A 13449-nucleotide genomic window follows, 5' to 3' on the forward strand; every position below is an offset into this window, starting at 1 on the left:
CCTGAGCTTTGCCTACACAGCTGTTTTGCCCTTCATAAGGTGATGATAAGCAGGGATCCTGGTTTTCTCTGATTTTAAAAAAATCCCCAATCTTCAGATTAAAAAAAATAACCCCAAATCCACATTTTTCTGTGGTTAAAATGAAATGCCACTAATACATGATGTAAATATGTGGATTTGGGGTTACTTTTTTTAATCTGAAAATTGGGGATTTCCCCCCCAGTATATATATTGGTGGCATTTAATTTTAATCAGGAAAAAATGTGGGTTTGGGGTTACTTTTTTAATCCAAAAATTGAGGATTTTTTTAAATTGGAGAAAACCACGATCCCTGATGAGTGTCATTTTTAGCACCAAGACCCAGCTGGGAGTTTTGTGTCAGCCCTAGGCCCTGGTGGTGGTTGTCTTGCTAATACATGTAGCATCCCTTTTCCCCAACTCCTAGGCTCCCCACAGAACCTGGTTGGGCCAAGTCTAGGTGGAGAGGTTGCTGTCACAATGAGGAGTGGGAGTTGTGTTCTCTCCTGGGACGGTTCAGCTCTCTCCTGGGATGGTTGGGAGCTGCATAACAGCAGAAATACATGGGGTGAAGTGGCAGCTGCCACCCCTCTCTACTCCCCCCACCCCCCTTTCCCTAATGGCTTTTGGACAGTAACCTTGTAAGGAGCTTCCTGGCCCAGCCTGCCACTGGGGACTCTGTGCAGTCTGTGTTTGAAGAGCTGAATGTGAGGAAATGGCTTGTTTAGGGCTTTCCCTTCCTAGAAGGGCCTCTGCTGGGCTTCAGAGAGGACCCAGCCAAAGGTGAGATGGGGGAAGGGAAAGAAAGAGGGCCTAGTGCCTAGCATCTCCTGTGAGCCAGTCCTGTCCCTTGCATCTCCTTCCACTCCTTGGAAAGCCTCTTTCAGTGAGGGAGCAGGCACGCTGGGTTGGTGAGAGAAGGAGCTGTGGCTGGCCTCCCATTTCTAGTCCCAGATCTGGAGGGTGCAGGCTGGATGAGGGTTCATGCTTCAGCATCTGGAGTTGGAGACTCAGCCTCTGAGCTGTCACCTTCATACAGCTTCCTTTGGCTTGGAGCTCATGCTCTTGTGTGCTGTGAGCTGAAGCTCCCTTAATGCAGTGTCAGCCTCTTGCCGTGTGCCTGTTTAGCCCCCTGCATGGCTATACTGTGCCTGGAGAGGCAGTAAGTTGCTTATGTGTAAAAAACCTTTAGTTTCCAGCTGCCTCACTCAGCCCAGCACTGTGGTGTTCCTTCGTGGGCAGGCAAGCCAGAGGAGGGCCTTGCAGTGCATGGGGCATTGGCGTGGGACACTGAGACCGTGACATATTTCAGCCTGCCTGTAAATTTTGCTGGAGGCCAAGTCAGTCTGCAGTATTTCTGTCTTTTAAGCTGATCCTCTGCCTCTGTCTTAGTTAGCTTCACCTCCTGGTATGAAGCTTCCCTCAGCTTCTCCAAGTTACACATGTTTGCCTGGAACATGGTTATCCTTAGTGGTATGAGCAGCATCTCTCTATGTCACCTGGTATCAGGATGCATACCAGAGGGGTGTAGCAGAAATCTGGCTCACAAATGAGGCAGCGATCTGCTCAGTTCCTGGTTCTGCTGTCTGTCTGTGCCCTGAATCCCTGACCTGCACAGACCATGTGCTGCCTTTCCCAGGATACATTTCATGTTTGAATATGCTTGTGTCCTGCAGCCAGGCCCAGTTTGAGGAAGGCGGCCAGAAACAGCAAGTGGTGGGGCAGTGGAAGCCACCAGTGCTTTCCAAAGGTGGAAAGGAGCTGCTGGAGTCAAAGCCTTGCTGCCTGGATGCTGGAGGAGGGGATGAGACTCAGTTCACTGCTCAGCTCAATGTCTCCCGTCTGCGCAGCTCCTCGGTGGAGATCCGGGAAAAGGGGTCTGAGTTCCTAAAGGAGGAGCTCCACAAAGCACAGAAGGTAAAGCTCTGAACTGTAAAGCTCAACTTCCCCCCTGTGAGCCAAATACGGCCCATGGAGCCATGGCATCTGCCCCGTGAGACTCCCCATGGATCAAGAAATATGGCAAAGGAGGAGTGATGGCAGTTAATATGGCCACTGTCTCCCATTACTGAATTTCCAAACCCCAGGGCTCATGGTGGGTCGGAGTCAGGCTATACCCCCTTCCCTCTGCTAGTGGAGTTGGAGCTGGACGGCACCCCCTTCCCCCTGCAGGGCTGGGTCAACCCCCCTTCCTCCTGCATGGCGGGTTGGCACTGGGCTGCCCTTGCCCCCCTCTACATGGCTGGATGGGACTCTGCCAGGCCTACTCCAGATGCGGACCACCAGCAAGATCCAGCCCCTGGTTGAGCACCACTGCTCTGAAGACATTGGGCTTTGTGAGCCCAAGAGCGCTCGTAGAGCTGGGGCTGAGCCTGATATTCTTGGGAGATGGTGTTTGTTGTGATTTTGAGAGCTGGGAGGCTAAAGTTTCCATGCTTTTGATGGTGGAAATGTGCCTCAGATGAGTTGGTGACACATGCAGTGGAGTGATTAGGGAGGGGAGTGGGGAGCTGGAGTCTGCATAGAGGTGGCTGGAGGCTGGGATGCAACATTGGGAGGGAGACAACTGGGTTGGAGGGGCAGCTAGGCACCTTGGGAGAGAGCAAGGCCTGTGGGGAAGGTATGGGGGAAAAGTGCACTGGCACGCACCCCTGTCCAACCCAAGTCCCCCGTCTTCCCCTCTGCAGGAGCTGAAGCTGAAGGATGAGGAATGTGAGAGGCTGTCAAAGGTCAGGGAGCAGCTGGAGCAGGAGCTGGAGGAGCTGACGGCCAGTCTGTTTGAGGTACTGCTCGCCTCTCTGCCCCTTCCCTGACCCAGGGTCATTCTCTGTCTCCCATTGGACAGGTTCCCTCCACACCTTGGATTGTCTCGCTGGATCCTTTCCTGTAGTTCTCTTCAAATGCTGCCAGCTTGTCCTGTTACACGCAGCAGGGACTGCTGATGCCAAGGGCAGAGCCTGACAGAGGGCAGCTGCTGTGCTCCCAGTGTGGAGGGGCCAATTTGGGAAACAGTCTGTTTGCTTCCCTGCCCCTCCACTTTGCTCCAGTTGCTCCAGCAGTGGTGGCAGAACATGTCCACAGGAAGAGCATGGATCTCTGCCCGCCTCCAGTAGCTGGTGCACATATGATGCCTTTATTTGGCAGATGGTGTTGCTTCTGGCCAGGCAGGTTAGCCCTTTACTCTGCCCCTGGCTCAGCCCGGCCTTCTCTTCTGCTGTAACCTGTTCCCTGTTAGCACAATTCTCCAGGCTGCCTGCATCTTTTCCAGCTGCCCTGGATGCCAGCGCTACCACCATGGTGTGCCTGGTGAATCATGGGAGCCATTCTGCACCCCACTGGAGACAGGGACTTTATCCTTGTAACATGGGCACAGTGATTTTGCAGGCTAGTCAAGTCCTGGCTTCCAGCAGCAGTGGACACCTAAACGGCCAACACTGGACAATGAGGGTGAAAAGGGTTGTACTCTGTCTCTGAGACGTAGGCCCTGCTCCAGGGAGAGCCTAGGGATGCTCTTTTGGGGTGCATGGGGAAGGCACCATGGTTCTTACGGGGGGCAGGAAAACTGCTGAGTGGCACTTACACATCTGGGAAGCAATGGTGAAGTGACAGGTTCAACTGCCAGTGGTATATATTTATGGGTGGAGCATGGTTCTTGGAGTCTGTCCTGCCCGGGCTGTGCTGTGCTCTGCTCTCTTAAGTGCATCACCCTGGCTGGGATGGGCAGAGTGTGACACGCTGTCTCTGCTGCAGGAAGCGCACAAGATGGTGAGAGAAGCAAACACGAAGCAGGCAGCATCGGAGAAACAGCTGAGGGAGGCGCGAGGAAAGGTGAGGATGGGGCTAACTCCAATGGCGGACCAACGGGCGGGGGCGGGAGGAGGCCATGGCTCTTCGGAGTTCTTATCATGCAATGTGACTTTAAGCATTGCTATGAGAAGGGGGGGCGTGCAAATGCAAGCATTGGTCCCCGAGTGCCAGAGACCCACGGTATATCACTGGCTAACTTTAAGTTGGTCTTGCAGCTCCTGAATCCCTCTTTTCCCCCGCTGCCCACCCTGATCTAGTCTGGTCTGGGCACAGTGGCACCTGTTGACAGGAAGAGGACAAAAAGGCCAGAGTCTCATGCTATCTGATCCCCTTCTGGAACTAAGTGTTACCCTGTTCCCTGTACAGTACATGTGGAATATGGGGAGAGGGATCCTGGAAATCAGCAGTAGGCCCAGCTCCACTGTTGTTAGAAACTGGACCCAGGAGTTCACCTGCACCCACCCTCAGGCAGGACTAACTGGCAGCATTACGTCATGGCAGAGCTGGGGCCAAGCTACTGCTCAGAGGCACTGCAATGCTGGGGGCTGGGATTCCCTGGTCAAGCTGCACCAGAGGGTTGCATAGCTATGTCTGCTGGTGGGTCCTTATCCAGGATGGGGTGAGGGGGAAAGAGCCTCTGGGCCCTAGAACTTGGATGCAACCTGCCTGCACAGCTTGTTGGGGAGTTAGGGCAGGAAGAGCAGGCTATGGCAATTGTCTCTGCTCCATATAGATGCAGCTCCCTGGTTTGGTGTCCTGTGGCAGTGGGCGAGCTGCTTGGATGCTTTGGAGGGATCAGGAGGAAGGCCCTAGGTTGGGCCTGGGTCTGGGTAGTGCCAGTGTCCCTTTGGGATGTGCATTCCCTGTGGCAGGTCCTGTGGTAGGTATGGAGAATGGCCTCCATAACTTTCCTTTCTCTTCCATGGCCCAGATTGACATGCTGCAGGCAGAGGTGACGGCACTGAAGACACTGGTGATCACATCTACACCTTCCTCTCCAAATCGGGAGCTGCACCCTCAGCTCCAAAGCCCCACCAAAGCTGTTTTTCGGAAGGGCCATGGGCGGAACAAGAGCACCAGCAGTGCTGTAGGCACAGCCACTGGCCAGAGCCTGCTCTTGGAGCCAGTCAACCATGAGTACAAAGAGGTGGGTTGATACTATGTCAAGCCTTGGCCCTGTGGGTTGGGGCAGGACACTGGTATACGGATCTTGTCAGGGGCTTTCCTTGTGGTTCTGCAGATCCTACAGGCCTGCCCCTGTCCTGTGGTTTCTTTCTTAGGGCACATGACCCAGGCAGTTTGAGAGAGTGTAGTTTGTGGTTTGGAGTCCTCCAAATCCTGCCGTGCTGTGATCTGTGGGTTTCCTGCCAAAATCTGAGTGGAGGAACTTCCTCTTGTGGGAGTCTCACCCCAGTCTGAGTTCTGGAAATAGTCTGAGAGTCTTTGGAGGGCCGTATGGATAAAATTCTTCACAGCTCAGACATTAGCACAAGCACCCACAGAGAGAGATGGCACCTGTAATCTCTTCCTGCAGGCCAGGGTCTGGGCTCTGCCACTGACTTGCTATATAACCTTGGGCAAATCACTTTCCCTCTCTGTGCCTTGGTTTCCCCACCTACAGGGCAGGTATAGTTTGTCTGTATTACAAGAAGATTGTTGCTAGAGCTGGGCAATCAAATAGAAAAAAGTAGTTGTGAGCATTCTCTCAACTGAACCCTGTTGTTTTCCTCTGTTTTTAACTTCTGTGACTTTTTCCCTTGCTCTCTAAATGTGGATCTGAATAAAACTTACCTGTGTCCATTTTCTACTAATGCAGGTGTAATGGGATGTGCACATGTATCACAATGCAAGCATGTTGGCATGGCTGTCTTGTAAAGCTTTGTTGGCAGGGGAGCTCAAAAGGAGGTGGCAGCCTGTTTTGGCATTTGGATAGGAAGAACATAAATATTTTGGCAATGGAGGGGATGCTGGTGCTGTACTCTGATTGCCAGGAGCTGAGATAGCTGCAAGGTGGAAGGACTTAGGCTAGGGCTGCACAATAAACTTGTTGTTGTGCCTAGAAATGGCACCCTCACGGATGTGATGGTGCCCCTAGTGAGTTGCTTGCTAAATCAGAAACACTGCAATTGCATCCACATGGTGCTGAAAGCAGGTTAATTAGCATGGGCTGCAGTGAGGAGTCAGACCTATCCCCCAGCAGTGCTAAATAGCCTGCTTGGTGCTGTACAGATGTGGCTACATCACTGTTGGGCTAGGGAAGTTTTCCATGCAGATATGGCCTTACAGAGTGGAGAATCCTTTGGCCTCTGACTCTGCCAGTAATGGCAGCCAAGCAGTGAGGCCTTTAGTTTGACCAGAGTGAGGGGGTTACATCCTCCCCACACAGGACTGAGCTGACATCTCTGATGTTGCTGTCTATGCACAACTGCAGTGGCTTCAGGTAATATCCCTGATAGGGGTGCAGATGAGGTCCTTTCGACCTCTAGGATTCTACACATCACATCTAGTCCAACACCCTGCATGTATCCAAAATGTTCCTAAATCAGACAGGTGCTCATCCAGCTACTTGGAAACCACCAGTGGAGGAGCTGTCACAGCTTTCCTGGGATGCTTGTTCCAGCTTGTTCTGTCTGCACAAGGAGTTTGCCTTAGTGCAGCTACAGTGGGGCCTTTTTCAGAAGTGTCCAGCGATTTGAATTTTTTTTTTTTTTTGGATGCTGGTATTTTTAGGTACCTGACTTGAGACCAGGTTCTGGTCCTCCACTGCCTCAAAGATTCTGAATTTGAGGGCAGGTGCTCAGCAACTTGTGAAAATCAGGCATCTGAAGTTGGGTGCCTGAAAATGATAGAATACCAAATCTCTGGCCATTTCTGAAAACTTAAGGTATGATCAGCACAGTGCTGAGGATGCTGTCATCTCTTCAGAAGTTCCTGTATCCTGAAAGACAGGGCTGGGGGCTTTTCTATATCTTCTGTTTCTCTCTCATGTTATAACCTTTCTTTTTCTGCCTGTTCCTCTAAACCCACACCTTGTCTGTCTGTCTGTCCACCTCGCTTTTCCTCTTTGCTCTCAAAGTCCGGGGTGCCTGCTCTACTCTCTCTGCTCCTTTGTATCATCCCTGGGAAGGCTATCCACATCACCTATGAGCCTGGATGGCCGTCCCTGGCAGCAGATTCATCATCCTCATCTTTGTGGCAGGTAAATACTCTGAAGCTAGAATGGGTATGGTATAGAGGGTAGGACAAGGAGAGGGTGGGATTTATTGGCCTCTCACACCTTCAGCCTTTTGGTCCTCTCTCTGATACTAACACCCATTTTTTGTTTTGTTTCTCTAATTGTTTTTCCATATTGTGGCTCTGAAGTTGTCTCCTGGTACCAGGTGAGCAGTCTCCATAGCCCAGCGCTCTTGTACTCTCAGCACAGACCTTTCCCTAGGGTCTGGGCAGCTTTGTTTACTTACATGCTCTTCAGGCTGGGCTTTTTATTTTTCATTCTTGTGTATTTCTTTCTTTCTTTCTTTTCTTTTTTTTTTTTCCACAACGTCATCTTTTAAATGACTATAATGGGCTCTGCTGGCCCTTTAAGGCAGTCCCAGTATCATCCTATTTTCTGCTGGAGCCACGGGTTAGTCTTCCCAGGACTGACAAGGACTGGGGTCCTTTGGAGTAGGGAGTGATGGGAGAGGGCAGGAAAGCAGGATATAAGCAGCAGCCTTCCTTCCAGAAATGAGCAAGAATAGGGGGAAAAGAATGTCCTGGCCTGGGCCCCCATTCAGGGAAGCAGCAGGAAAGCTGCTTGTTCTCTGCAAAAAGACCCATGGCAGCTGTGGTCTCATCTGTGTTCTGATCAAAGGCTGCTTTTTAAACCCTGCTTTCCACTTTCAGCATACCCCGCTGCCTACAGCTGCAGCCACGTCTGGAAACCACTGCTTCCAGAATGCATCAGCTTCTGGGGTCAAGGCTATCTTTAAAGGGCCAGCTCACCTTGCTGCCCAGCCCACCTTGCTACCTGGGGGTTCCCCAAAGGGCCAGCCCCTACTCGCTTGGTATAGGGATGATGGAGGTCATTGAACAAAAGCTTTTCCTGACTTTTCCCCTTTCCTATAATTATTCACTTCTAGGCTGAGAAGGTGATTCTGCCTTTCGAGTCCAAGGTTTCATGGTCATTCACCCATGGACTAGCCCTGCTGTCCCTTTCATGGGACAGGAGGAGAATTATGCCAATTCTTCTACTGTGTGGCTGTTTCTCCCAGATGGGTAGGAGTGAGCTGCTCTCATGTTCCCTTGTGGGACTGAGTGACCCTAATGTGGCCAAATAGGTATCCTATGGGCAAGCTGGCCTGGGTAGGAGATGGAAGGTGTATTCCTTCCAGGCTGATGCAAAGTGCAACCCCAAAGGACAAGCCTGCTTTTTTTTCTGCAGTTCTCGCTGTGTTGTTGGACTCGCTTAGGTCCTGAGGTGGCCTTTGTAGTTAGGGTTGGGGGGTATTGTTCATTAATGGCTGCTTTCGTGTGTGGTGTTTCTCCCTGGCTCCCTGCTCCCCATCCCCTCCTTCCCCTAACATCTGCTATAGGTCGACGCCATCCTGTTTGCCGAGTTCCAGGTCTGGAAGGAGGCTCCAACTCTGGATAAAGCCTGCTCCTTCCTGGAGAGGATTTACCGAGAAGACGTGGAGCCCTGTCTAGACTTTACCAGGCATGAGGTGAGTGCAGGCTCAGAAGCAAGAACTTGGGATTTCAGCAGCGATGCATTTGCCTCCTCTCTGGCTGTAACCTATGCTGATCCTAGTCCTTATTCTCTGTCTTTTGCTGCAGCTGTCTGAGTTGGTGCGGGCAGCCGTAGAGCAGAACACGCTGACCATAGAGCCTGTGGCCTCGCAGATCCTGCCTGTGGTGAAGGTCTCAGCAATAGAATGTGGTGGACCAAAGTAAGAAACGCCCCATGCACGCCCTTTGCCATTGCTAGCCCTTTCACTCAGCCATCTCAGCACTGCTGTCATCCCTCTACCAGGCTTCCTATATCAAGTTCAGCCAGGCCTTTGCCTTTGTTGTCTGCTTCCTGGCTATTTCTAAGATGCTCACCACCACAGCAACACTGGGTGATAATGAAGAGGCTGCTGTAGGGAAGGCCTTGCTAGATTGCATTTTGCACTGAGGTTTCCTATCCCAAGCCAGTGGAAACAGCTGATCTGTATTTGGGTGGAGCCTGAGGCTTTAGGAGTCCCCTGAATCATTTTGGGAGCCATGGGAAACTATTTGGAGTTCACAATCCTCCAAAAATGTTTCCTTCTCTCACTTAAACCGGGGGTCAGAGGTTTCCCAAAAGCTGAGTTGATTTGAAAACGGTGTTTCTAAATGGCACATTTTGTTATATTTGTGGAGGGGCTGAGAGGAATGTCGTGCATTCGTGTTCTGTAGATGGTGGGTTTTTTTTTTTTTAACACCTCCCCTCCCTCCAGTCTCTCTATATTTCTCTACGTGAGTGGCACTTAATGTTAGAGTTCGCATCAAACATTTGAACCCAGGGAATGTTCAGGGTGGCCTTAAAATGGGGGTGAGACGCATGCTCTGCTTACAGCTTCTTTGACATCTCCTTTTCCTGACAGTTTCTTTGATGACCCCCCCCCCCTTTACTCCTGCAGTCACCTTGCTTTCAAAATCACTAGTACAACAACTCTGAAATCACTTCTCTTAGCCAGGGATGCTCAAATGTTGAGAATGGGATTGGACTAGATGACCTTCTGAGGGCCCTTGCAGTCCTATTTTTCTATGACTGTTCCTGCTCATGTCCTACACCAGTTTCTCAAGGAAGGGTAGTGGGTGGAAAGAGGCAAGGTCAACATGAGTACAAACAAACTGGGATCAGGCCCTTGAGCTTCACATTTCTGGTTTAGGGAAAAGGACTTTATTCAGATGTGCATTGTAGATCAGCTTGGGGATTTTCTGCCTCTGAGCAGCAGTTGCTTCCAGACCAGAGTTGATCTGTTAGGACATCACGTAGCAATGAACGTGACAGACACACAGACTTCACGGCAAGCTTTTCTGCATGCTCTCTCTTCTCAAAGCAAATTGTTCCCTGAGCATATTAGCCCTGTGCCAAGAACAACACATCCTGTGTTTATCCTGATCAGTTTCCTTCTGTGTTTTTTTTTTTTCTGTCTCTCTTCACAGTGGGTTCCGGTCACAAATTGTAACGTAAGTGACCTTTAGCCAAAGATTAAAGACCTCTAACCCATTAACAAGTTACTAACGCACCTGGTTACTAATGGCTTTGAGGCTGGATTCAGCCAATAACTTTTTTAATCCTGTTAATTACCATGTGGAAGGTATGATCTGGTCACATCATTAGTGTTAGTGGTTAGTGTTTTGTTTTTTTTTTCCTTTGGGTGTCCAACCTGAGGAAAGTTAAAGGAACCTGTTTTTTAAAAGGTGAGTGCTTAGCACTTTCTAGAAACCTGCACCTTTAAAGTGTCTCAAAAATTGGACATTCAGGATGTTTATAGATGAGCTCCAGGAGGCAGGGGCACTTTAAAAAGGGCAGCAGGGCACTTTGAACTGGTTGAATGAGTTTTAGTTTAAAGCATCCCACCACCTTTTTCAGCACGGGGAAACTGATACATGTGATGCTGGAGTCTGCTGGAGCACAGTAATTACCATGCTCCGGCAGAATCAATTAATCGAGTCTTCTTTGATGCTCTGTAATTACTGCATGTTCGAGCAGCCTCCCTGAATGTGTATAGGAGCCCTCAGATTCTCTCCTTGCTTTGGTAAACTTGATGCTGATGCTTCAGGCATTTTAGTCAGTATCTGCCCACTGTAGTACTCGATGATGGTGGGGGGCAGAAGGTAATGAAGCAAGAACAAAATCCCTCGTGAACATTTTGGAGCCCCCTTCCTAGTTTGTGTCTTGCTGCCTGAGTTGTAATTGTCTTAGCTGCCTTCACTTCTGAGCAGCGATGCCAGGCAAGAGATGTTGAAGGAACTCTGAGGAGCGAGATGGTGGTTAAGTGCTGAAAAATACTAGGAAATCCCTACTTTACCTACACTGAGTGAGGATGGAAACACCCCTTTAGGATGGTTGTGCAGGAGCTGGAAGCAGATGTCCTTCCACAAAGGACTGAACACAGCTGAAAGAAAATTGGGACACTGGCATGTCCAGGGAGTGGCCCCTGCTGGTTGTCCTGGGCTCTGGTCTGTCCCTATTGGACCCCCATTTTCTGCCTGGAGTCTCCTCTGATGTTCTGAAGACCCCCTCTTTTCAGTAACACATCACAGGCTTAGGCCAAAGACCACTGAAGTCATTGGGAAGGCTGCCATTCACTTCAGTGGTCTTTGAACCTGGCCTAAGCTGATTAAAAGGGACTATGTGGGACTGTAAATTCATTGTCTCCCAAGATCCCTTCTCAGTGGAGCCTGAGTGAAACTGGAGGGTCTCTGTCCCTGTTCAAGGCAGAAGAGGCTAAACTATGAGGTTACACAGCAATTCCCGCTCCTCTCCCCCCCAACAGGCTCCTAGTGGCCTCAGTTGAGTTACAGAGGAGGTTTAATTTTTCAGCCTTTCATCTTCACTTTTTGAGGTAAGTTGTTAATAGGTAGAAGATAATATTATAACATATGTATGGTGCATTTGCACGATGCCATGGACTTATTCTGAGCTAGGGATTCCAGTGGAATAAGGTCCTTGAAAACCCTGCCTCAAAGGACAACAGAGGAATGATGCACTCAGTGGAAAAGGGGATGCCTGGGGAAAGATGAGGAGCTCCATCTACATGCAGGATGCTGGCACAGACCTGGTCTGCACTGCACCACAGAACTTAAGAGTTCAGCCACTTGTAGAGCGGCTATACGGCAGCCAACTCTCAAATTTCTGCTAGCAAAGAAGCATATCTGTGCAAGCCAGAGAAAACTTTTGCGTCTGCCTGGCAGGGAGCAGATGGCACCTGCTGCGGTCTCTTTAGCAGCCCTGCTTTCTCAGAGTGTGCTTTGCACTGTGCTGGAGTAGTTAATTCAGTGGAGTAGTGTAAATCAGGACAAGCCACACGGAGCAATCCACAGCCATTGGGCATGCTCACGCTCCAGCAATGTTCTCATGGCTACTCTGTCTACTGCTGGATCTTTCGTTGGTAGAAGCTCCCCAGTGTAGACAAGCCCAGTCTGTTCTGTGGTCCTGCTATAAGGCTGAGCCACCTAAGAGGTTATCAGCCTGCTGCTGTCTCCGGATGGTGGGGTTGGTTCTTTTTAAATCAAATACTGGAGTTCTTTGTGTGTTGAAACTGGGTTCAGTCCCCCACCAGAGTGCAGGTACCTATGAAGAGAGAATTAGGGAATTCAGGCAAAATCCCTTTGATTTTAGTGAATGCCTTGTCTGAATAATGGTTCTGAGCTGAACTGTATCATGGGGAAGAGCAGAGTTACTGAGGCTCCTACCAAACACAGTTGAGATCAGAATCTGGTCATTGGTTTGGGAAAAACTTTAAAGGAGCAATCTAGACAGAGACATTCCTAGTGCTGGGAAAAGTAGGACAAGGACTTATAGCTTTAGAGAACAGGACAGGGAAAAGCCAGGAAGATGTTGAGAGCAACTTAGTGGGGAGGCTTCTGTTTTTTTACCATGCTCAGGAGGAGGTTGGAGATTGTGGAGAGGGGAGTAGAAAGATTTTGCAAAAGGCAGCCAAGGCAGGCCAGATGGCCTCGAGCCAGCCTGGTCTATCCAGGTCTTTACACTACTGAACAGATATGTTTTCAAAACTCGCCAGTCTGGTTGTCATAATAAAGTAGTACGACACATTAACTCAGTGTTGAGTCTTCAGAAATGGAGTGTTTTGGGCCCTGTCTGAGCCCAGGTAACTAAAATGGGATGTAACTGTGAGCGTGTGGGCTTGTCCCTGACTCTGTTGACTCATGCTAATTTTGTCCTCTGGGACAGGGTGGATTGCTGACATACAGAGGCCTGAGCAAAGAGGGTCCAGCCAGAAGTCACGAGGCATAAGTGCTCCAAGGTTCCTTTATGTAATACTGAGCTAACTTCCAGTGCGCAGCTCATGGAGGGGGTATAGAGAACAGGCAGAACTCATTACATTGTGCTTCATCCTACCTTCCAACTATTCTGCATGCACTTCTAGGTTCAGACTATGGTAGAAGAAGCCTTGGTATGGAGGGTCCTGTATTGGTTCACCTGGGCATTGTACTACTTTTGGTGCCAATGAAAATCTAGTTGTCAGAGGCCACCCGTGCTTGCCCCTACTGAGGCTTTTGTTTACTTGTCCCCAGAAGCAGGGAACATTGACTCTTTTGCTTTTGGTCTCAGCCTGAACTAGGCCTGGGAGCTGACTGTCATCAGTTTCTGTTCCTCCTGGGAGCTGTCATTTCTTGAAGCATTGCTTTCCTTTCTCTCTGCAGGAAATGTGCTCTGAGTGGCCTTTCCCGAACTTGCAAACACCGCATCAAGCTGGGTGATTCTGGGAATTACTACTACATCTCTCCATCCTGCAGGGCCAGGGTGAGTCCTTTAGCTTTTCAAGGTGCATCTTCAGTGCTCATTCTAGAAAGCAAAATAGATTAACCCCTGGGACAACTTCAAGGAAATTAGCAGAGAGGTAGCAGGGCTGAATTTTGCTCATGGGG

The 13449-nt window shown here is 50.0% G+C and overlaps 1 protein-coding gene across 4 annotated transcripts in view; it reads left to right on the forward strand.

Annotated features, from left to right (window-relative positions):
* The first annotated feature begins 1662 nt into the window (after nucleotides 1-1662).
* RAB3IL1 (RAB3A interacting protein like 1) overlaps nucleotides 1663-13449 on the forward strand; it is a 21796-nt gene continuing 10009 nt past the window's right edge. The window contains exons 1-9 of one of the 4 annotated variants that reach the window (XM_019514820.1): nucleotides 1663-1935; nucleotides 2706-2801; nucleotides 3769-3846; nucleotides 4757-4972; nucleotides 6953-7024; nucleotides 8400-8528; nucleotides 8641-8753; nucleotides 9997-10020; nucleotides 13225-13242. In XM_019514820.1, the coding sequence (XP_019370365.1) occupies nucleotides 1678-1935; nucleotides 2706-2801; nucleotides 3769-3846; nucleotides 4757-4972; nucleotides 6953-7024; nucleotides 8400-8528; nucleotides 8641-8753; nucleotides 9997-10020; nucleotides 13225-13242 (1004 nt within the window). In that variant the 5' untranslated portion in view covers nucleotides 1663-1677. Of the gene's footprint in view, nucleotides 1936-2705; nucleotides 2802-3768; nucleotides 3847-4756; nucleotides 4973-6952; nucleotides 7025-8399; nucleotides 8529-8640; nucleotides 8754-9996; nucleotides 10021-13224; nucleotides 13325-13449 lie in introns of all 4 variants that reach the window. The other 3 variants (XM_019514829.1, XM_019514839.1, XM_019514848.1) reach the window with 3 other exon arrangements.

The sequence above is a fragment of the Gavialis gangeticus genome, unplaced genomic scaffold (genome assembly GCF_001723915.1).
Source record: "Gavialis gangeticus isolate Ggan-Ray unplaced genomic scaffold, GavGan_comp1, whole genome shotgun sequence".
Lineage (NCBI taxonomy): Eukaryota > Metazoa > Chordata > Crocodylia > Gavialidae > Gavialis > Gavialis gangeticus.